At 45.3% G+C, this 24,737-nt stretch overlaps 1 protein-coding gene across 8 annotated transcripts in view; it reads right to left on the reverse strand.

Moving 5' to 3' along the window:
* The window catches only part of LOC126272886 (dystrophin-like), an 84,892-nt gene that overhangs the window by 17,868 nt on the left and 42,287 nt on the right, over positions 1 to 24,737 (reverse strand). For 7 of the 8 annotated variants that reach the window (XM_049976136.1, XM_049976141.1, XM_049976135.1 and 4 more), the window contains exon 10: positions 8,082 to 8,643. The exons of the other annotated variant lie outside the window; for it this stretch is intronic. In XM_049976136.1, the coding sequence (XP_049832093.1) occupies positions 8,082 to 8,643 (562 nt within the window). The remainder of the gene's footprint in view (positions 1 to 8,081; positions 8,644 to 24,737) is intronic. 8 annotated transcript variants of the gene reach the window in all.

Raw genomic sequence — 24,737 nt, forward strand, 5'->3', positions numbered from 1 at the left:
TTTTCTTTCTCCTGATAACGACATCCTCTTGAGTAGTCCCCGCCCGGAGATCCGAATGGGGGACTATTTTACGCAAGAGGACGCCATCGTCATTTAATCATCCAGTAAAGCTGCATGCCCTCGGGAAAAATTACGGCCGTAGTTTCCCCTTGCTTTCAGCCGTTCGCAGTACCAGCACAGCAAGGCCGTTTTGGTTATTATTACAAAGCCAGATCAATCCTTCATCCCGACAACATACCCCTGCAACTACTGAAAAGGCTGCTGCCCCTCTTCAGGAACCACACATTTGTCTGGTCTCTCAACAGATACCACTCCGTTGTGGTTGCACCTACGGTACGGCTATCTGTACGGCTGAGGCACGCAAGCCTCCCCACCAAGGGCAAGGTCCATGGTTCATGGCAGGAGGATAAACAAAGTAAAATATAATTTCTATTTTCATCAACTAGCCAAGCACCTATCTTTATCTATCCCCATCGGACTGTACGTCGGCAGTTTGAGGCTATCCATTACCCAGTTAACATCTGTATTTTGTTTTGCTTAATTATCAGGTTTTAATCATTTTGTCAGTTTATAAGTAACAAAGTTCATATACAGTAATCTTGTGACGAAATTCACAACCGGGAATACTTCCAACAATATTTATATGCAAAAAGAACAGGGCCTCGATACAGCTCAAGTCATATTTCCGCATCAAGGTTTGATGATCAGTAAAGGCCAAAATGTAAAAAGCTTTCATTTGATTTCAATATCTGACTCTGTATCGGATATATTGCAACTATTGAAACTTACTACGTGTGGTACTAACTTTCAATGTAATGGTTTTTCACTAGAGAAAGTAGACAGGTCATAACTCAGTTAATAACCATATTTTTATGAATAAACAATTAATATTATTAAGAGAATTGTTAGTGAACTATGTGAGACCCGACTTTCTCCCGGTGCACACAATATTCAAATAATCTATGGGAATGCAGCCAGGTGAAGTCGTTGACAACTGCTGGTATTTCAACATAAGCACACCCTGACATTTTCAAGGCATAACAGCATATGGTTCGGAAAGGGTAGAGCGTGCTTTTGTCTAAATATCGGCATTTGTTGATTATGTCACTCAGCTACATTCCCGTAAGTTATTTGTTACTGAATTGGTCATCAGGAGAATGTGCTTAAAATTAAATAAAAGTGAAAAGATTTACAACTTAAATCAGTGGTGTTGTGTGTGTCATTTAACTGAGTGACCACAAATCAAAACAATTTCAGAGTATGAGACTTCATTTCATAGTGCACCAGCAAGTATTTACAGCAACACCACTGGATTAGTGTGGTTCCAAAGTGCCTGCTCCACCCTATGTTCAACAATCATGCACATGAGGATGTTTTTAATTGCCCTACCTATGGGGCAGGTGCCTGCAGAGCCCCAAAGCACACTGTGTGTGTTACAATCACCACAGAGGACAAGGGTGATGGGGGAGCTGAGTAAGGTGGTCAAGGAGAGTGTCTTTGTTTTGCACCTCATGTGGGTGCAGGTAGAGGGAACGTATTGTCAACTTGTGACACACATGCACTGAAACCACATCATCTTGTAGGCTGGTTGTGAGGGTACGAAAGCAGGAGTGATAGACAATGTTTACGAAAATTGCCACTGCTCCTTATATATATATATATATATATATATATATATATATATATATATATATATATATATATATCTCTATCTCTCTCTCTCTCTCTCTCTCTCTCTCTCTCTCTCTCTCTCTCCACCAAGGCCATCCTTTTTATGGAGAATGTAGTCACATAGGTCAGTGGTGTCAGAGAATTTAATATGTTTCTCCTGAAGACTGATAAGCACTTGTCTATCCTGAACTAATATTCATAGTTCCTCCACATGGGTCGTAAGCCCAGTCCACTTCCGCTGAAGTATGGAACACATCTTAATAGTGAGGTGGTTCTCTACCTTTCTTCCACAGTGTGGAGGTTGCACAGGAGAGGGGGCAGAGGCGAGGGACAAGCATGCTCTCAATGGTATAGTCATCGTCTGATCCATCTGACAGGACCAATGTGGCAAGGCCTGATGGCTTCGGATGTGATCATTTTGGACTGTTTTTTTGTTCCAGTCTGAATTTTGTGGACAGTGTAAGGTAGTTTTAACAGAAACATTTTTTTGGTGACCTCCGTCTGTTATCATTTGTCACATTAGGTTCTGCAGCCTCAATTATTTCAGCTGTAAGAGGGCTTTGCTGTTGGACTAGTGATGAAGGCTAGCAGCTGCATTCACAAGTGCAGGCTGATATGCTCTGCTAAGCTATAAAAGCCTGGATGCCAGTACTACTATTCTGCACAGGCTCCTTCAACACTGAGGCAAGTGACTTCACAAAAGTGGGTGGCTTTTTAGTCCTAAATGCCTTCTTCCTGTCAGAGTATAAGATACATTGAGTGCCATTAATCTCAGTGTCTTCTACAAATATAGAACATTCCTTGCTCCAAACTGATGGACTTCAGGGCGTTTGACACTCATGGGTGGGGCAGTATGGTGAACATCTAGTTCGTGGACAGCAGCCACATATACCATACATAGCCTGACTCTTATGCCGCATGGTGGTGCAACTGAAGCATTGAAAGAAAGCAGTGCATCGGATTAGGTGCACTCTTTGACACAAAACATGGCAGTAGCTTGTGCTGCAGTGTCTGAGCCCATGCCAATTGTGACATGGGGGCAAATAACATGGCTATGCTGACAATACTCTGTCTGGCTACCTGTAAAATCTGGTAACACTATAGGCTGCAGCAGTTTCTAGAGGAAGTCTTGTCTTTTGTTGGAGCTGTTGTGCAATATCTACATCTGTGGACCGGCGGTAGGCTATGTGACATCAGAATGCAACATCTTTCAGTCAATACCGTTAACTGTCCAAAATTTTTTATGATGCATTCTCTCTGAATACTTACTTAAGTCATGAGGATTATGGTAAGGATAATGTTTCTAAGGTATTCTACCTGGTCATCACAACTGGGGAAATGTTCATCGAAGGTCGCCAGGGAGGAGTAAAGCCCCCACTTGGCCTTAGTAAGCTGTCATTTGGGAGTGCAGATAGGTGGGGTAGGAGTCAGCAAACAGCACACAGAAAATGGTCGCTCAAGTATGCATAAGTGAGAATGGACCACTCGAGATGAAGGGGAAGCTAGCAGTGCAGAAAGATATGTCCAAATGGTAATAGGAGTGTGTGGAGTCTAAAGGGAACATGGGTGCTTCTGTGCTAAGGCTGAAGATGTTAAGTTGACTGAGAAGGCCAGCCAAGAGGGCACCTCTCAGACAGATTCAGAGGCAACCCCAAATGGGATGACATGCATTAACCTCACCGAGCAACAGAAATGGGTGAGCTGCCCAATAAGGTGTAGGAAGTCTGCCCTTGTGACACCGAATGGCATAGGGATGTAAATAATACAAAGGAAAATGATACAAAGAGAAAAGGTCAAGTGAGGAAGGAATGGGCGAACTGCAACAGCTTGAAGGTGGGTAGTCAGGGAAATGGATTGACTACGAATGTCATCCCCCATGAGACAGAATGCCATCCTCGGGGAAATGGTCAAAACAGACTGGGAAGAAATGAGAGAGCTCAAAGCGGTTGTGAGAATGCAATTTTGTTTCCTGGAGCAGAGAAGAAGTGGTTGATGTGATTCTAACAGTAACCCTAAATCCTCATTGTTAGATCAAAGGCCATGAACATTCTACTGAAGGACAGTCATAATGAGGAAAGGTGGAAAGAACAAATGAAGGGGTGTCAGCTCAGCAGCTGCTGAATGCTAGCCTTCAAAGACTCACTGCAGCAGGGTGCAGAGGCTGGAGGATCCTGCTCCATGAGATCTACAAAGGTATGGGCATTCTCCCTCTGTCGATCAAAATAGTCTAGGGCAGATAAATGGTTAGTGGTGCTCACCAGTGACAATGAGGTCAGTTGGACAAGGGTATCACATGGCGACATCATAGAAGAGAATCTCTGAGTCAGCAAAGAAGAAGACCGTTTGCCTTTCTTTGACTTATTGGAGCCTTTCCGGTTGGCAGAGGAAGACATAGATGTTTGCTGGCTGGACGGATGTAGGAAGTCTTCACGGGAGTATTCCTTCTGTCCTTTCCAGCCTGCTGGTTGTGTAGCAGGTGACTTCGCCCCGGGAGGCGAATGTTTGGTGGCTTATTGAACAGCTGGATGAGATGGCGATGGTGCCATGACACTGGGCAATTTCACAACAGCACTGCTGAATTTGAGATTGCACGCCTGTGTGGCCATGTCCTTCATGGAGCAAGATACTGTAAGTACCAGATGGTAGAACACAGGGTTTGGAATTAGCCAATAACTTGTGAGCGACCAGGTAATGCACTTTTTCCTTTGTCCAGATCTGCTGGACAGCCCACTCATCAAGATATACAGGACAACCTTGAGGGGAGGCGGCACAGTCGCCATTGCACTTGATACAGTGGAGAGCAGGATCCGGACAATCACCCTGGTGCGCATCCCTACTACAGGTTACACATTTGGCTGGGTGCTGACAAGACATTCGAGTGTGATTGAAATGATGACACTGGTAGCAGCGCATCGGGTTCAGAATGTATGATTGGACTGTAATAACTCCATAGCCTGCTTTGATCTTGGACGGAAGCATCAAAGGTGAGAAAAAGAGTGTGTGTGGGCATTGACCTTCTTCATCAACTGATGGATGGCAATGACATCCTCATCAGACAGGTGCATTTGGATTTCTGCCTCAGTCAGCACATCGAGCAGCCTAGTGTAAATAATACTATGGGAATAATTCAGAGTTCCATGGGCCTCAACACGAACAAGATACCCATGGACAAGAGAAACAGCAAGCAGTTGCTGCGCTTGAGAATCCAAGTAGCCTCGTAAAACAAAGGGCCATTGTGTACACGAGAGCAGGAATTCAAAGGGTCAGCAATTGCATTTCTGAATAAGAAACAGATTTACCGTTGCAAAGGACCGACTGTCTTCACTCTGTGAAACCATGATGAACTGTGCTACAGCTGGTAAGGTCTTTGAATCTGGTGCTTCATTATATTTACATTTGGTAGACATGAACTGCGAAGCTCACGATTGGCTCATTGCAAGAAAATCACCCATGATTGACAGCGTCTCCAGTGGTGCGCTCCTTCCAACTGGGGACTCCCCTCAGAGGGCTCTCATCCATCTTAGGTAAATGTTCACACCTCAGGTCACACCTCCTGAACACCTGACAGATGGGCCAATTGGCAATTTGGGAAGGTAGCAGCTCAGGCAATCACCCCCTCCCTGGGCCTGGCCTTTACCAGGGGGAATGTGAGAATCCTACCTGTGGACACGAGGCTGGCAATTACGTGTTACCCAATCACCTGTTACATGTCAGATGCTTGGGCTGGCCTTCAGGAGAGCACAGGGAGGAAGACGAATAGGAGGAGCCTCAAACACCAAAGCAGAGGAAGGATAGAAGAAGGTGAACAAAGAAAGGAAAAAAAAAGTACAAAAAACAGTGGTGAGACTTCTTATGTTAGCTATTGAAAATGCGGAACACAGTTCCTAAAACACCCCAGGGGAAAAGAAACAGCAAGAGGATAGACATGCAGCACGGAAGGAAAAAGATGCTGCAAAGGGTGGGGCCCCATGGTAGCCAAGCACGAACCCGCCAAACAGTAGCAAGTCTCCTGATGAGGAGGGGAGGGGGGGAGAAGGCGGGAGGGGGGCGGAGGCACAGTGTACTGTATGTTACGATGTGATATGCGATTGTGAAATAAGTACAAAGCTTCATTTGAGTTCCCTTGATAAATTGTTCTGCTGTACTGTCTGTACAATCAGGTCTCCTGTTTTGATAAATATGATGGGTTCAATATTTCTTATACATATATATCTTCTAAAAAGGAAAAGTAAATTAGCATTTAACATACTGGTGACGACAAGATCATTAGAGACCTAGCAAAAGCTTGAAAATAAGACAGGAGTAGGTGGAAGAAATCAGCTATGACTTTTTCAAAGGAACCAATCTTGCATTTCTCTTAATGTCATCACTACGGTAGTGAGCAGAGGTGTAGTGGGCACACCTGGAGTTCAGAGGGGTGTGGCGGATCGCCATTCAGCCACGCCTGCTTGGTCGACAGCCCCATCTGGGCCCCCAACTATGACGAGTGGAGACACTGGTGTGGCAGACTGCTGCTCACAGGAGCTTGCTCACCCGACGGCCCCCTCTGACCCGCCGCCTAGAACGACCTGGCCACCGACCATGGACTGCGATATGGATGAAGATTCAGGTGAAGATGACATAATAGTGCATGATGCACCCACTATGTCATTCCCCGCCGCCGAGAGGATGTCAAGCAAGGCCAGTGTGCAGGCTCGCCTGAATGGCGAGCACCACAAACGGCCAATCACCACAGCACCAACTGGCATCAAAAAGGCACCCCAGAAGAAGAGGCAACTTGGCGTGTGGCTAAACCCAGGAAGATGTCTTCCCTGCCACCCATGGCTACTGCTAACTGCTACGAGGTAACAGCAGATGAGGAGCAGTCGGAGAAGCCAGCAGCACCCAAGCAGACAGAGACAACGGCCGATGCCGAAACTGGCTACTCAGAAGAAGAAGTGACTGTTCCCATTTGGCCACTACCACCGGACGGTCGCAGTGACAGCTGCCTCCCATAGTCAAGTCCCCCAGTCATGCACAAGGAGTTGCCTTCTCTGCTGGTGATCGTCACCGATACCCCAGAGAACAGATGGCTCAACCAGCTGCAACAGGTGGCCAACACTAAGGTCACTGTTGTAAACCTAAAGCAGAAGAGGAGTATAGCGCAATGCTTTCATTACCAAGGGATGGGCCACTTGGCTCGCCACTGCTCCTTCCCCGAGGCGTGTGTGAAGTGTGCAGGCGCACATGCCGCAGAAACTGTCCAATACCAAGGGCGTACAAGCCCAAGTGTGCAACTCTGGTGGCCCACATGTGGCAAGTTACCGCAGCCGTGAAGTTATCAAGGCCGCAGTTGCTCGCCATCGCGGACAGCGGACACAGAAGACTGCCGACCACTCCCTCTACCGTCCGTGCCCAGGCACACAGGCGGTGAGGTAGCCGACATCGACACCGGCAGTCGATGGTGCCACCTCCGCCTCCACTGAATGAGGCAACAGAAGACATGCTCGAGAGGGCACAACTGAAGTCTGCACGTCGATCCCCCCAGGAGAAAAACACGCAAGGAGGAAGCCTCATCGACGGGAGGTGTGACAACACACCAGCTGCCACTCGCAATCTAGTTGCACCCAGCCACGGCACAGGAAGTGCTGTGCAAGAAGGAGAGCTGGCTGCAGCCGTCTCTACGCTCTCTGCAATAATCAAACCTGGCTGAAACACTGCAGAGAGTTGCAGAGGCAGAGGTAACCACCATGCTGGTGGCCGCCCAGCAGCCGTTGCAGTAGAGCGCTCCCTAACGCTGTCCACGCAGTGAGCAGCAAGGTCAGCCTGTCATGGGCCGCCACAGCTGACTGCAAAGAACACAGCAAAGAAGAAAGCCAAACTTGAGATGGGAAAACATTGACAAGACAACAAGAAGAAACCATTACTGTCACATAATCACAGAAGACATGGAGGCAAAGTAGGACCAGTCTACTACGACTATGCCTACCCAGGGGTCGGGGAGTCCCTGATGAAGCCCGGCCGTTGTCATCTTAATCAGTTGTACAATTAGTGAAAATCTACATCTGGACAGCCCGATTAAGATGTGAACTCTCGTCTCCGTCTTTCTCTCTCTTTTGTTTTACACGCACCATCTCACCTAATTTCCACATTCTATGGTGCCTTACTACAGCTCACTTCAAAGCCTATGCTTATCTTATCACATCTCAAGACGTAATCTGTGTCAATAATTTATTAAACAAATTTATTTTGTTTGCTGTACATGTAATTCATTACTGAGTTGTGCTATTATAAACACAGTAGCTTGTCCCTAAGCATATGAAACTAGCCTCCAACAGTTATCAACATACTGAACACAATTTTTTAAACTTCTCAGTAACTCAAGTGCCACTAAAATAGTGTGAGAAAGTAAACACTTCTATAATACATACCATCAAAACGGAAGTTTAATGAAAGAACCTTCTGTAGTCTCTCCACAATTTCATCAATGCAGGAAGGTGTTTGTTTAGACTTTTCATGTGAACTATGTACATTCTGTATCGTCTCTTCCCTAAAATCACCTGTATTTGTTACACTGTATGTACAGTTTGTTACTGGCGCACACTGTAGTGACAGCACACGTGGACTGTTCAGCCAAGAAGACAGTTCGCTGGATGTCAAGAGGTCGCCTTCCACACTACAGTCATCCAGTACCCTAGTATTCTTTGAGTACGTACAGTTATTCGGCACACGAGGACGACATGTCACCGATGTTAGATTTGACAACTCATCTTGATGGCAATCTTCAGATAAATCAGAGAATTGGAAGTTGATTTTCTTTAACTCATTGCTGAAATTGTTATCTTGCTTTACAATTGGGCTAAGATTGGCAATGCTTGGTTGTGATGACATAAACACATTACAGAATCGATGCTGAGCTGGCAGAATGGGAGTGCTTTCAATATAAGCTAGTGGCTGACGAATATTCGAAGACTGTATGTAAGAGATGTATTCCTGCAAGTAAAGAAAAAATATATATCAAGATTCTAACACACAAAAACTGTCAGTTTGTTTTTGAGGTGCCACGAATCAATGATTGGTGTAGCAAAAGTTTCATGCAATAGTCAATAAAAATTACACAACACACAAATAAGATAAAAGAAATAAATTTAAAAGTTTATAAAATTGCTTATTTGTTTAAAGATAAATATGCTGGTCAAATTTCTGTGTGTGTTGCCAACACGAAAATAGTGCTGAAACCTTACAATACTCTTATAAGTACGGAAACAGGCATGCAAAAAATGAATGGAACTTATGTTGAAAGTTGTGCCTTCAACAGTAAATGCAACTGTTGGTGCTGACATAAAAATTAAGAAAATTTTATGAAGACATAGTCCAAAATGGAGAACTACCTCTGGTCATGACAAATAGAATTCTAGGAAAGCAGAATGATCCTGGGTACATGTATGAAGCCAGTTTTCGTACTACTCCATGAAAATGCAATAGCCCTTTGATATTCAAGACCTTTCATCTTTTTCTCCTCTTTGCTCCATGACAAGTGGGTTCCCTGCATCCTGGAGTCTGACTGATTTGACCCTCTTCTCGTGCTTCTGAATGCCTTGATGAAGGAACTAACAGCCCAAAAACTATAAACACAATATTACCACCTTTATTATGTCTATAGGCAGTACTGAAATTTTGACTCCTGATGGTAATTATTAGTCAGCCATATCATCTCCTAGTAATGTCACAGATTTTTCAGGTGAATTCACCTTTTTTATACATAAAATAATTATTAAATTTTAATCCCATGAATTTAACACAGTCAACATATTCTATCTGCAACTCCTCACATTTTACATGAATGCTGGGTAGAAATCTTTAATAGGTTTTGAACAGCACGAAGTGAGTCTTTTCAAAGCCTAATGAGAAAGAACTGGCAATAAACCAAACATCAACATCCAAAAAATTTCAACAACAGTCATATTGAAGACTTTTATATGCTATCATATACAATTTTGTACCATTGCAATGTGATCTTAGTATATGGCAATGTTAATGAGGAAAAGGGACTAAGATGGAACCCTGTGGACCATCAAACAGTTGAATGATGTCTGCTAACCTAAACTATGTCTTTGGTGTTGACACTCTTTGCTGCTCATTAGGAAGGTGCACAATGAAATAAAAACATTAGTAAAACAAGATGTAGGACACACACAGGTCAACGTAGAGCTGCAATGGGTCCATCATGGAGACTTTCTCAATTAATGCATCAGTATGATTGTTGCTTATGACATCTACACAGACCAGAGTCCGCACGCGTACCACTGACGGTCCTGCTCTTTGGAGGTCGAATGGAAGTCTGTGATTGGCACTGAGTAATGACTGACTCAAGAGAGTGTCTGCCAATCACTTTTACCATGGCGACTGCAGCACGCACAGTGATGGATGTCTCCCCACCACGCAGTGGCATCAGATGTGAGGCACTGCTGTGGCCTCCAGTGGTCTTGTGACAGCCGGCATGTTAAACTACTGAGGGAATCAATGCATATCAATATATTTTTGGCAAGCTGATTTTTCAAATGTGTGAGAGTTCTGAGTATTGCTACTAAAACTGCCATGTAGCTACCTGAACATTCAAATTTTTATCAATAAATGCTTAGCAACCTTCTCATTGTCCTTCAAACAATTGTTATATCCACTGAAAGTCATGGGAAAGTGATATGCACATTTGCTCTCTCACTTTCCAGACATGCAATTTACTGCTAGATCACTAGACGCACCTGAGGCATTGAGTGTGGTGTTCAGTAGTTTCTGCTCACAGGAAGTGGGCAACGGAACAATGTGCAAACACTCACTCACTGAAGTTGTCCTTGTGTTAGTTTGATTGTTACTGAAAGTGTTGTAGTTTCAGATTACAGGGAAGTAAGCAGCCAACAACTGTCATTCTTGTAGTGTGACTTGTGATGGAGAAGAGGGACATCAACTGCACGTGTTCAGCCAGGTACTATAGTTCTACTGTAAGATCCCTAAAAGAGGGGGAGCTGGGACAGTGAAAATGAAAGGTAGTTTTGTTAAGGCACTCTTTGTTTCCTGTAGAACAAGTTCATATTACAGGTTTTTTCATTGTTGAGGGAGATTCAAGGTAAAACAACATCGTGGAAGTAGTTTTTGGTTTGGTTGCAGACAGGCACTGTGATGTCACCGCCAGACACCACACTTTCTAGGTGGTAGCCTTTAAATTGGCCGCGGTCCGGTAGTATAGGTCGGACCCGCATGTCGCCACTATCAGTGGTTGCAGACCAAGCGCCGCCACACGGCAGGTCTAGAGAGACTTCCTAGCACTCGCCCCAGTTGTACAGCCGACTTTGCTAGCGATGGTTCACTGACTTCTACGCTCTCATTTGCCAAGACGATAGTTAGCATAGCCTTCAGCTACGTTATTTGCTATGACCTAGCAAGGTGCCATTATCAGTTTCTATTGATATTGTAAATCATGTAACGTCAAGAGCGACGTTCGTCATTAATGGATTAAAGTTAAGTATTCCACCAGCTACATCCGTTTTTCTCAATTCTAATTCCCTTGTCATGTTCCAGACCTCACGCCAGTCTGCGTGAGCTAAAACGCGTGCATTTCGGCCTCCTTCAGTAATACGGTGTTGGCTCTCCTGCCAACCACAACATTGGCGACGAGAGTAAAAGTGTTCTTATCGATATTGCCCTGATTTACTTGTGTAATGACTTCGCCACCATCTCCAGATATACTGTCTGAATTTTATCGCTTACAGAATCAGCAGATGCAGGCCTTACTGGATGCCCTTGGACAGCTCGTCCAGGGTCAAAGTGCAATGCAAAACGATGCGGCACCTGCTGCTCCACCGCTAACACAACCACAACATGCTGTTGCACCCACTTTTCGACCTTTTGGTGCTGCACTGGAAATCTGGACAGAGTGGTCACGCCAATTTGGATTCCATCTCGCTGCCTACAGAATTCAAGGTAACGAGTGGCAGCCTTTTCTCCTTTCATCCGTCAGCGTGACTATGTACCGTGTGATAGTCAAATTATTTCACCGACGCGACGTAGCAACTCTGTCCTACGAAGAAATTTTGTCTGCATTAGATGCATATTTCAAAAAAATCAGTCAATGTAGTTGCCAAAATGTATACCTTTTTTCGTAAAAAACGTACGGCAGGTCAGACTAATCAGGAGTGGGTTGCAACCTTGCAAGGCCTTACTAGGGATTGTGCTTTTGAGTGTCAATGTGGACTCCCTTATTCAGATACTATGGTACGTGATGCAATTTCACAGAACATTTCTGATGTTCGTACAAGGGAACAGATTTTGAAACTAGTAAATCCCTCCCTTCAACAAGTGATGGACATATTGAATCGGCAAGACACACTTGACTTTGCTCAGGAATCATTTGAAACTTCGCCAGCAGTGTGTCAGGTTAACTGGCCTGCCGGGCGAGCGGCACGAGCAGTAAACAGCCCTCACACCCGGCGCTGCCGCCAGGCTCTCAGCCACGTGTGCCGTGCCAGCAAGCAAATGCAGAGATCAAATCATGTCCGCGGTGTGCTACTAAACATTTGCGTGAGAATTGCCCGTCACGCCAAGCTATTTGCTTTTATTGTAATAAAAAAGGACATATTCAGAGCGTTTGCCAGAAAAAGCTCAGATCGGAAGCTCAAAACCATTCCAGGCCCTTTGCTTCGCGCCGGAATCAAACCAAGGATACTCAGGCTCGTGAAACTTCGCCCATGGAAATTCATGTAGTTCATTCCACTCCGCGCAGTGCCACTCTCTCTAAGAGACAGTAGCTCTTGTCGTCAGCAGGACAATAAACTTTTTGTAGACTTTGACATTAACGGCATAGTGATACCATTCCAGCTCGATACCGCAGCTGCAGTTTCACTGATCAATCAAGACACTTACAAACTGCTGGGAACACCTCCATTGCGTGCCGCAAATGTTAAGTTAACTAGCTATTCAGGACAAAAGTTCCCTGTGTTAGGACAGTGCATCCTTCTTGCAACATACAAAGGACAAACAAAACTTGTGTCATTTTACGTCCATTGTTTTTCTTCTGCAGTGAACTTGTTTGGTTTCAATTTATTTCAGTTGTTTCACTTGTCTATAGTAAATCAGGTCGTATCAGTGAACCAGACTGTGCCTTCCGACAGTGTTTCTCGTCTATGTGAAGAATTTGCACTGCGCCTCGGTTGCGCTACGAACTATGAAGCACATTTGGAACTGAAAGTAAACGCGCAACTGAAATTTTTCAGAGCGCGCAATGTTCCCCACGCATTGCATGATGAGGTCGTAAAAACATTACACGATTTGGAATCACAAGGTGTAACTGAGCTTGTGCAGGCTTCTCTCTGGGCATCGCCCTTAGTAATTTTGCCAAAACCTTCCGGAAAGTTGAGACTTTGTGTGGACTTCAAGGCAACAGTGAATCCACAACTAGTGATTGCAACTTTTCCTTTACCCCACCCGGAAGATCTTTTTGACAAACTGTGCCCAGGTAAATATTTTTCGAAGTTGGACCTAGCAGATGCGTACTTGCAAATACCGGTGGACGAAGAATCCCAGCGCGTTTTGGTGGTTAACACGCATCTTGGGTTGTATCAATTCAAACGACTGCCATTCAGATGTGCATCCACCCCTGCATTGTTTCAGTGTCGGTCCCTACTGCAGCAAATTATCCGGACGATATTGTGATCACCGGAAAGACGGAAGAAGAACATTTGACCAATCTCAGAACATTATTTCAGGTCTTGCGACAAAATGGTCTTTGCTTGCGGAAGGACAAATGTGTGTTTTTTGCTCGGGACTTGTCATACTTGGGACATGTACTGAATGCCCAAGGCATACATCCCAGTCCCACACACCTCCGTGCCATACAAGACTTGCCTTCGCCGCAGAATTTGAAGCAGCTACGGAGTGTGCTGGGAAAAATTAAGGATGATCACCATTATATGCAACACGCCTCTTCCATTTCAGCTCTGCTTCATTGCTTACGCCGTAAAGGTGTTCCGTTCGTCTGGACGACAGACTGCGAATGCGCCTTTCGCCAGTTGAAATCGGCGTTGCTTTCCCATACTTGCCTTACGCCATTCGATCCCCAGAAGCCCATTTTGTTGATGGTGGATGCATCGGATTTTGGGATCGGTGCTGTGCTTGCGCACAAAGATGGATTGCACGATCGCCCTATTGCCTTTGTGTCCAAATTGCTCTCGTCTGTGCAAAGAAATTATTCACAGATCAAGAAAGAAGCATTGGCTCTCGTATTTGGTGTTACAAAGTTTCATGATTTCTTGTATGATTGGCACTTTACCATGATTACAGACCACAAACTTTTGACATCACTTTCTCATCCGACCAAGCCTGTACCTCCACGTACAGCGCAGAAATTCATTCGCTGGTCTATTTTCCTCTCGCAGTACCGCTACGATATCTTGTATCGGTCCACTGCTAAGCACAGAAACGCCGATGCGTTGTCCGGCTTGCCTGTTGCTGAGGATAGGGAATTCGATTCCTCCGAACTTGCTTGCATGTTCATTGATGCGGAAACCGATGACGTGGTCGAATCGTTTCCGATTGATTTTCGTCGTATAGCTACAGCCACAGCTGCCGACCCAGTCCTTGCTCCCGTTCCGCGTTTTGTTGCTACGCAATGGCCCTTGTCAAAGTCACGGATCAGGGACCCGTTGGTTCGCCGATTTTTTGCTCACAAGGTGTGACTTTTTGTACGACGTGGTGTTTTGCTGTTGCGTTCTGATAATGAACAGTCCAGGGTCGTGGTACCACGTTCGTTACAGTCCTCTGTCTTACAGCTTCTCCACCAAGGACATTGGGGTATAGTGAGAACGAAACAACTTGCTCGTCAGCACTGTACTTGGTTCGGAATCGATGCCGGGGTTACGAAAAGGTGCTCTTCTTGCATGGTGAGTGCCGAACAACAGTCAGCAGCACCGCGGAAATTCTTTGCATGGCCAAAAGCCACTTCCCCTTGGCAATGCTTACACATTGATTTTGCTGGTCCATTCTGGAATGCTCGATGGTTGGTTGTGGTAGATTCATTCAGTAATTTTCCATTTGTTGTCCGGATGTCTCCCACGACCTCATCTGCCACCATCCAAGCGTTATCCGCTATCTTTTGCATTGAAGGTCTTCCACAGACTATTGTTTCTGACAATGGCCCACAATTCATGTCCGCAGAATTTCAGTCATTCTGCAAGGCCAATGGTATTCAATATCTGACGTCCGCGCCATTTTCGCCACAGTCAAACGGTGCCACTGAACGATTGGTCAGGACTTTCAAGTCACAGATGTGGAAGTTGAAAGTGTCGCATTCTCGGGAGGACGTGTTATTGCTCTTTTTGTCCTCGTATCACTCTCAGCCCCGAGATGGTCGTTCACCGGCTGAGTTGCTCCACGGTCGTCATCACCGAACCTTGATGTCTTTGCTACATCTACCGCATCAGTTTCCTGTGCAGCGGCAGACACCTGCTTTTGCTCCAGGTGACGTTGTCTACTATCACCACTATCTAGGTTCACGGCGTTGGCTCAAAGGGCGCATACTTCGCTGCCTCGGCCGCGCTATGTATCTGGTTTTGGGGGCCTCTGGTGAGGTGCGTCGGCATCTCAATCAACTGCGTCTCTGTTGTCGCACTGGATCTGCCGCTCGCTGTCTGCTTTCAGCGACGGTGCCGTCCGGTCAGCGCCCTGGGGACCCATCTACTGGCTCGCCTCAGCCCCAGGTGTTACCGACGCTGCCTTCCATTTTGCCCCATGGCGACGCGCTGCCACCGCCTGTTCTCCCACCAGCAATGCCCGCATGGATGCGTCGCTGCAACCGCAGGGCGCCTCCCTGAGTCACGCGCAGCCGAACGCTACCCGTGACCAGTTGTCCTCCAACATGGAACTCTTGCCCTCTCCGGACCATATATTGTCTTCGCCCGTCGGGTGCCCTGGCCCGATGGAGTTCGACCCTTCGGCCCCTCCTGTCTCTCTATGGACGCATACACTGCATGTTTGCGTGCACCCTGGAGCAGGTTTTCAGGCGTTTCCTAGCTGCCCACGGTCCGAATGGCAGGGTGCAGGTGGCACAGCCTCGCCTGTTGTTAGGCTCCCCACCTCGTCGCATACGTCAACATGAGGTCCTCCCCACAGCGGGCGGTAGCCTTATGCCACAACCGAATGCCGATTTGCGAGGGAGGAATGTGGTGCCACCGCCAGACACCACACTTGCTAGGTGGTAGCCTTTAAATTGGCCGCGGTCCGGTAGTATACGTCGGACCCGCATGTCGCCACTATCAGTGGTTGCAGACCAAGGGCCGCCACACGGCAGGTCTAGAGAGACTTCGTAACACTCGCCCCAGTTGTACAGCCGACTTTGCTAGTGATGGTTCACTGACTTCTACGCTCTCATTTGCCAAGACGATAGTTAGCATAGCCTTCAGCCACGTTATTTGCTACGACCTAGCAAGGTGCCATTATCAGTTTCTATTGATATTGTAAATCATGTAATGTCAAGAGCGACGTTCGTCATTAATGGATTAAAGTTAAGTATTCCACTAGCTACGTACGTTTTTCTCAATTCTAATTCCCTTGTCATGTTCCAGACCTCACGCCAGCCTGCGTGAGCTGAGACGCGTGCATTTTGGCCTCCTTTAGTAATACGGTGTTGGGTCTCCCGACAACCACAACAGGCACAATCAAAAGACTACTAAACACATAAGCTTTCGACCAGAATGCCTTCTTCCAAAATAGACAAATACATACAAACACACGTTCATGCAAAATCAGCTCACACACACAGGACCACTGTCTCTGGCTGCCAGAGCCAGACTACAAGTAACTGTGCATGATGGGAGAAGCAGTCTGAGTGGTGGGGGAAGCTGGGTTGAGGAAGAGAAGGAAGAGCGGGGTACAGGTGGGACACTATAAAGTGCTCTTTGTGGAAGCATACAGGGAGAATGTGGAGAGAGGGTAAGGCAGCTAGGTGCAGTTGGGATGTTAGATGGCAGGGGTGGGGGACTGAAAAGGAGGGAAGTAAAAAGACTGTGGGTGCACTTGTGGAATAGAAGGTTGGTAGGGGGAGGAACAGAGAAGGGTATAGGTGGATGAAGGACAATGACTAACGGAAATTGAGGCTCGGAGGGTTATAAGAATGTACGATATATTGCAGGGAGAGATGCCACCCGCACAGTTCAGAAAAGATGGTGTTGGTAGGAAGGATCCAGGTGGTACACACTGTGAAGCAGTCATTAAAATGAAGAATGTTGTGTTGGGCAGTGTGCTCAGCAACTGGGTGGTCCAGCTGTTTCTTGGTGGCCATTCGTGTGGAGAGACCGCTTTGTTGTCATGCCCATGCAGAATGAAGCACGGTTGTTGCAGCTTAGCTTGTAGTATCACATGACTGGTTTCACAGGTAGCACTGCCTTTAATGGGATAGGTGATGTTTATGACCCAACTGGAGTAGGCGGCAGTGGGAGGATGTATATGACAGGTCTTGCATTTAGGTCTCTTACAGCGATATGAAATGTGAGGCAAGGAGTTGGGAGCAGGGGTTGAATGAGGCTATTGTGTAGCTTAAGTGTGTGGTGGAATACCACTCTGGGAGGTGTGAGGAGGATAGTGGGTAGCACACTCGTAATTTCAGTCACAAAGGGACTACTCCTCTGTGGCTGTATGGTGGGACTTTGGAAGATGGTACAAAGTTAGGAAAGTAATAATGGTCTGTAAAGACATCAGTGAGCCCCTTGGTATATTTCAAGAGGGACCGCTTGTCACAGCAAATTCGATGGCTATGGGTGGCTAGGCTGTATGGAAGGGTATGGAATGGATGACAGCTGTCAAAGTTGAGGTATTGCTGGTGGTTGGTAGGTTTGACTGCATGAAGGTTGTGATGTAGCCATCTTTGAGGTCCAGGTCAACATTGAGAAAGGTGGCTTGTTGGGTTGAGGAGGACCAGGAGAAACAAATGGAGGACAAGGTGTTGAGATTTTGGAGGAATGTGTATAGGGTGTCCTCACCCTCAATCCAGATCATGAATATGTCATCAGTGAATCTGAACATGTTTAGGGGATTGGGATTATGGGTGATTGAGATGGATTCCTCTAGACGGCCCGTAAATTGGTTGGCATAGGCTAGTACAATGCAGGTGGGTACCCACTGCTGTACCCCAGATTTGTTTGTAAGTGATGCCTTCAAAGCAGAAGTAACTGTAGGTCGCTGCATGGTGACCAGGAAGGAGGCTGTAGATTTGGAATCTGTAGCACAGTGGGAAAGATAGTATTTAGTAGCAGCTAGGCCATGAGGATTAAGGATTTTCATATTAAGAGACGTGGCATAAATACTGAGGAGCAAGGCTCCATGCGATAAAGGAACAGGAACTGTGGAGAGTCAGTGGAGGAAATGGTTAGTTTTTTTTTTTTATATAACACTGTAGGTTACATATGATATGTGATAGGTAGGTTTTGGTTTACAAGAGCAGAGATTCTCTGTAAGAGCACAGTAACTGGTCACAATGGGGCGTCCTGCGTAGTTCAGTTTCTGCACTTTAGGAAGCATGTAGAAGTTAGGACTGCGGGAAGTGGTAGGGGTGAGGAGAGAGGTAGACCCTGGGGAGAGATTCTGGGATGGGTCTAAGGATTTGGGGAGAGACTGGAGATCCCGCTGGATTTCTGAAACTGTGTCACTGCGGTTGGGTTTGAAGGTGGATGAGTCTAACAGCTCGTGGAGTCCTTCAGTCAGATAATCCCTGCAGTTCAAGACAACAGTGGTGGAGCCTTTGTCAGCAGGTAGGATAATAAGGTCGGGATCAGATTTTAGGTGGTGGATTGGTGTTCTTGTATGTAGTCTACTTTGGAAGGCCTTCTTGCTGAAAGCTTGTGTGTCTAGTATCTTTTTGTTGTGCCTGTCTGTGACTCAACATCTCTGCTATATGATTTCATAATATTGTCATTACTCCATTCTGGATTTTCCATTGTTGGATTTTGCTTAAAGACTTTTCTTTCATCCTGTATCCCAGAGCTGTTTTCCTTTGTTACTATCTGTTAATGCTGCCGTACTCAGTGCCCATCCTTTTCTTTCTCTGCTATTCTGTGTTCCACATGCACCTTCCAAAGTGCTCTGTGTGCACTTAGTTACGAACCATACTGTACCAACTGACTTGTCTGTGCACAACACACGGAACAAGTTGGTGCAACATCTCATGACCCACATTACTCTTGTTATCATTACTGCCAGACCTTCAAATTGGTTACTCTCCCTGAATAACTCTCACAAATTTTCGCATTTTATTTTCTGTACCTTCTGGTGCCACACAAAATAGTACCTCATCCTACCAACCCCTTCCCAACCCTCTTTTTTCTCCTTTCTTATTCCAGTCCACACATGCTTATTTGGCCTGATCTAACACACCCGCTTTTCTCCTTTTTCTTACATATTCATCTACAGACTGGTAACCCACATTACAATCTTTTTATTTATTTTTATCTTTGATTTCATGTTTTTTCACATCGATTTCAGTGCGTTTTCGCCTTTCCATAATGTCCCACTTCCTCAGGTTTCATTTTGTTTCCCCATACTTCATCCATGCCATCCTTTTTGTGATTTTTCTCCATGTATTTTTGGGTATTTTTGAAAATTAAAAAAAATTCTCACAAGAATTATTTCTACATTATTTACATATTTTTTTCCTGCACAATGGATTCTTGCTCATTTAATCTGTATCAATATAGAAAAGTTTCCTTATCTCTAGCCAGAACCGTATACCACATAGTTTTCCTGCATTGTTGCTTGGCTCATGGAATCCCCCCAAATGGACTTACCATCAAATTACCTGTCTCTGGCTGCAAACCCTCCTTCCACAATGACCACCATGTGTTCAGATTCTGCCAGTCCTTAGCCCTCTCCAACATCGTGGTGAAAAGCCATTCCCTCCTTACAATATCTCCTCTCTATCCACAAAATTCTCCTGCTGTGCAATCCCAAATTTCTGGATACCATATCACACACAGAAACCCATGCCCTTCAGGAACTAAACCAACATGCACAATGCCACTTCAAAAAACTCTCCACCCTGTTCCTACTCCTGCCTTGGACTACCACTATCCGCCACTTCTACAACAGCCTCCAAATCTCACCCACATTCCCTCAAAACTGACAAACCCTGCCTCAAAGGCCTACTACATTTACCCCTTACTCAAAAACTTCCTTCCACCACCATACAGAATCAAGGACCTAAACAGACCAGAAACATAGTCATGAACCTTTTCTCTAAAAGCCTTAGCCCCACAGAAGTATCAATCCTTTCCAAAGGCCTGACCTTTTGCTCTGCGCCCAAATTCAATCATGCTGGGCTTGTTAATGACCTTTTCTCCTTTTCCTTGTCCCTACAGTGGAAACACTTTTTGGCCACCAACCCTATCATCACACTCAGGAAACAATGTTGTATCCTGCCTGACTCAGTTCACTCTGACCCCAAATCAACTCCTGTTAACTTCCCAGAATTTCGTAACCTCGAACCTAGTCTCGCCATCATTCCCCATGTAGGTGACATGTAGAACACAAGAAAGAAGGGAAAGAAAAGGATGGACACTGAGTATAGTAGCGTTACAAAATAGTAACAAAGGGAAACACCAGTGGGTGTCAGAATGGAAGAAAAGCTTTTAAGCAAAATCAAATCATGGAAAATCCAGGATGGAATAATGACAATATTATTAAAAGGATAGATTACTACTCACCATATAGTAGAGATGTAGAGTCACAGACAGCCAGAACAAAAAGACTTCTAAATGCATAAGCTTTCAGCCAGAAAGCTTTCTTCCAAAATACACTACAGACAAGAACAACAATCCACCACCTAAAATCTGATCCCGACCTTATTATCCTACTTGCTGATAAAGACTCCACCACTGTCATTTTGAAATGCAAGGATTAAGTGGTAGAAGGACTCCACCAGCTATTAGGCTCATCCACCTTCAAACCCTGCCACAGTGACCCCATTTCCGAAATCCAGCAGGATCTCAAGTCTCTCCCCAAATCCTTACACCCATCCCAGAACCTCTCCCTGAATCTACTTCTCCTCACCCCTAGCACCCCCCACACTCCTCCCTTCTATATGCTTCCTAAAGTGCAGAAACCGAACTACACAGGACACCCTATTGTGACCAGTTACTGTGCCCCCACAGTGAATCTCTGCTCTTGTAGACCAACACCTTCTACCTATCACCAGTAACCTATCCTGCTATATAAAAAATACCAACCATTTCCTCCTTTGACTCTCCATGTCTCCTGTTCCTTTACTGTGCAGTGCCTTGCTCATCACTACTGATGCCACATCCCTTAATATGAACATCCCTAATACTCATGGCCTAGCCACTATTGAATACTATCTTTCCCAATGTGCTACAGATTCCAAATCTACAGCTTCCTTCCTGGTCATCATGACCAACTATGTCCTCACCTACAGTTACTTATGCTTTGAAGGCATCACCTACAAACAAATCTGGGGTACGGCAATGGGGACCCACCCACACTGTACTAGCCTATGGCAACCTATTTATGGGCCATCTTGAAGAATCCTTCCCAATCACCCACAATCCCAAACCCCTAATCATGTTCAGATTCACTGATGACATGTTCATGATCTGGATTGACGGTGAGGACACCCTATACACATTCCTCCAAAACTTCGAACCTTCTCCTCCATTTGTTTTTCCTGGACCTCCTCAACCCAACAAACCACCTTCTTCGATGTTGACTTTGACCTCGCAGACGGCTACATCACAGCCTCCATGCAATCAAACCTACCAACCACCAGCAGTACCTCCACTTTGACAGCTGCCACCCATTCCATACCCTTCCATACTGCCTAGCCACCCAAGCCATTGAGTTTGCAGTGACAAGCAGTCCCTCTTGAAATATACCAAGGGGCTCACTGATGTCTTCACAGACCATACTTTCCTAACTTTGTACAGAAACAGATCTCCTATGGCTTATCTCTCCTCACCCACCATCTTCCAAAGTCCCACCATCCAGCCACAGAGTAGTGTTTCCTTTGTGACACAGTACCACCCAGGACTGGAGCAATTGAATCAATTTCTCACCAAGGTTTCAACTAGCTCTCATTGTGTCCTGAAATGAGGAGTGTCCTACCCACTATCCTCCTCTCCCCTACCACTGTGGTATTCTGCCGCCCACTTATCTTACACAGTATCCTCATCCATCCCTACACAAAACCCTGCTCCCAACTCCATGTCTCTTGGCTCATATCCCTGTAAGAGATCGCCAGCCAGAGTGACCAAGCGGTTCTGGGCACTACAGTCTGGAACTGCGCGACTGCTATGGTCGCAGTTCGAATCCTGCCTCGGGCATGGATGTGTGTGATGTCCTTAAGTTAGTTAGGTTTAAGTAGCTCTAAGTTCTAGGGGACTGATGACCTCAGCAGTTAAGTCCTATAGTGCTCAGAGCCATTTTTGAACCTGTAAGAGACCTGAATGCAAGACGTGTCCCATACACTCTCCCACCACCACCTGCTCCAGTCCAGCCACAAGCATCACCTATCACATCAAAAGCAGTGCTACCTGTGAAATCGGTCATGTGATCTATAAGCTAAGCTGCAACCACTGTGCTTCATTCTATGTGGGCATGATAACTAACAAGCTGTTTGTCTGCACGAATGGCCACCGACAAACTGTGGCCAAGAAACAGTTGGACCACCCAGTTGCTGAGCATACTATCCAACACAACATTCTTTATTTTAATGACTGTTTCACAGTCTGTGCCATTTGGACCCTTCCTACCAACACTAGCAGTGTTGTGCAGGTGGGAACTCTCACTGCAATACATCCTATGTTCTCATAAGCCTCGTGGTCTCAGCCTTCGTTAGTCTCTGTCCTCCAACCACCTATCCCATTCCCTGTTCCACTCCACATCCTTCTATTCCACAAGCACATCCACAGTCTTTTTACTTCATCTACAACTACATAGATATTCCATAAGCCACTGTATGGTGTGTGTCAGAGGCTACCCTGTATCATTACTAGTCATTTCCTTTCCTGTCCCACTCCCAAATAGAGTGAGGGAAAAACAACTGTCTATACACCTCCATATGAGTTCTAATTTCTCATGTCTTGTCTTCACGGTCCTTATACACACTGCATGCTGATGGCAGTAGAATCATTTGGCAGCCAGCTTCAACTGCTGGTTCTCTATATTTTCTCAGTAGTGTTTTCCGAAAAGAATGTCGTCTTCCCTCCAGCGGTTCCCACTTGAGTTCCTGAAGCACCTCCGTAACACTTAAGTGCTGTTCGAATCTACTGGTACAAATCTAGCAGACCACCTCTGAATTGCTTCAATACCTTCCTTCTATCTGATCTGTTACGGGTACCAAACGATCAAGCAGAACTCAAGAATAGGTCACACCAGCATACTATATGTGGTCTCCTTTAAAGGTCAACCACTCTTTCCTACAATTCTCCTGATAAAGAGAAGGTGACAATTCGCCTTCCCTACTACAGTTCTCACATGCACATTCCATTTCGTATCGCTCTGCAACATTACACCCAGATATTTAAACAGTGCGACTGTGTCAATCAGGACACTAGTAATAATGTAGCCAAACATTACAGGTTTGTTCTTCTTGCTCATCAGCTTAGCTTACATTTTTCCACATTTAGAGCTAGCTGCCATTCATCACACCAACTACTACCATCTTTCCCCCCCCCCCCTTCCCCCCCCCCCTGCCACCCCACACTCCTGCTGACCAATCTCCTGACTGCATCTTGCTGCCCTACTCACTCTCCAGTTCATCATCCCTTCCACTCTCACAAACTGCAATTTACCATCCCCAACCCATACCCTGCTCTCCCTCCCTCTTCAACCCTAGTTGCCCCCACCATGCAGATTGATTCTCCCATCACGTGCAGTTGCTCGTAGTCTGACCCTGGTGGTCAGAGCAGTGACCACGTGCGTGTGAGCTGCTTCTATATGAATGTGTGTGTATATGTTGTCTGTTTCAGGAGAAGGCCTTCTAGCCATAAGCTTACGTGTTTAGTAGTCTTTGTGTTGTGCCTCTCTGTGACTCATCATATTCAATATATGGTTAAAATTATACTACTACTACTACTACTACTACTACTACTACTACTACTAATAATAATAATAATAATAATAATAATAAAAACATGGAGGCCCGGGAAAAGATTAGGCCTCGGGTATGTTCTGCCAGTCGTAAAAGGCGATGGAAAGAACAAACCACCAATAGGGCTAACCCCCCTTTTAGTGTGATTAGTTGGTTCAGGACAGAACTAATGAAGCCTCAGACAAGCTCTGTCATGGTCGGGGATGATGCTTGAACCCTATGCCCGTCCACAATGGTAACGACACTGCTAGCCACACGGAAAATGATTTAAATCCAAATAGAGGTGTTTTGTAGGACATGCTTCCTGCAACCATTCTAAAAAGGAAAACAGAGGATGAGATGGTCAGATGAAGTTAACCGACAACTCATTTTCTGATATTACCAAGCAACAAACTTAGGAACCAACACAATTGGATACAGACCACAAGTATACACAACATTTATTACCAGATAACCAGAATTAAAATTTTAAACAGAACAACAACTAGCTAATCAGATCCATGTAATAATCAAAAATAACAGGATACCCCAGTCAGAATTAGAAAACATCAAACAACAAGTACAACAAATACTGTACAAAATAATGTGCAATCAGAAGAATAAGAAAACACTGTAATGGACTCAAACATCCCAGAGCAAACAAACAAAGAACACCACACATCAATTAAACAATAAGAGGAAAACGAAATCTTAAGACAGCCACCAGAACAAGCACAAATAGAACACGAAGTGACACAAATGTTAGATATAGAAGAAAAATTTCAGCTGACATATATAGAATACAATACAGACATATAACACGAAGTGACACAAATGTTAGATATAGAAGAAAAATTTCAGCTGACATATATAGAATACAATACAGACATTAGACCATTCTTGCATAGACTACCAAATAACCCACAAGTCGAAACAACAATAACAACTATCAATACAATCATACACA

This window comes from Schistocerca gregaria, chromosome 5, assembly GCF_023897955.1.
Source record: "Schistocerca gregaria isolate iqSchGreg1 chromosome 5, iqSchGreg1.2, whole genome shotgun sequence".
In the NCBI taxonomy this organism is placed as follows: Eukaryota; Metazoa; Arthropoda; class Insecta; order Orthoptera; family Acrididae; genus Schistocerca; species Schistocerca gregaria.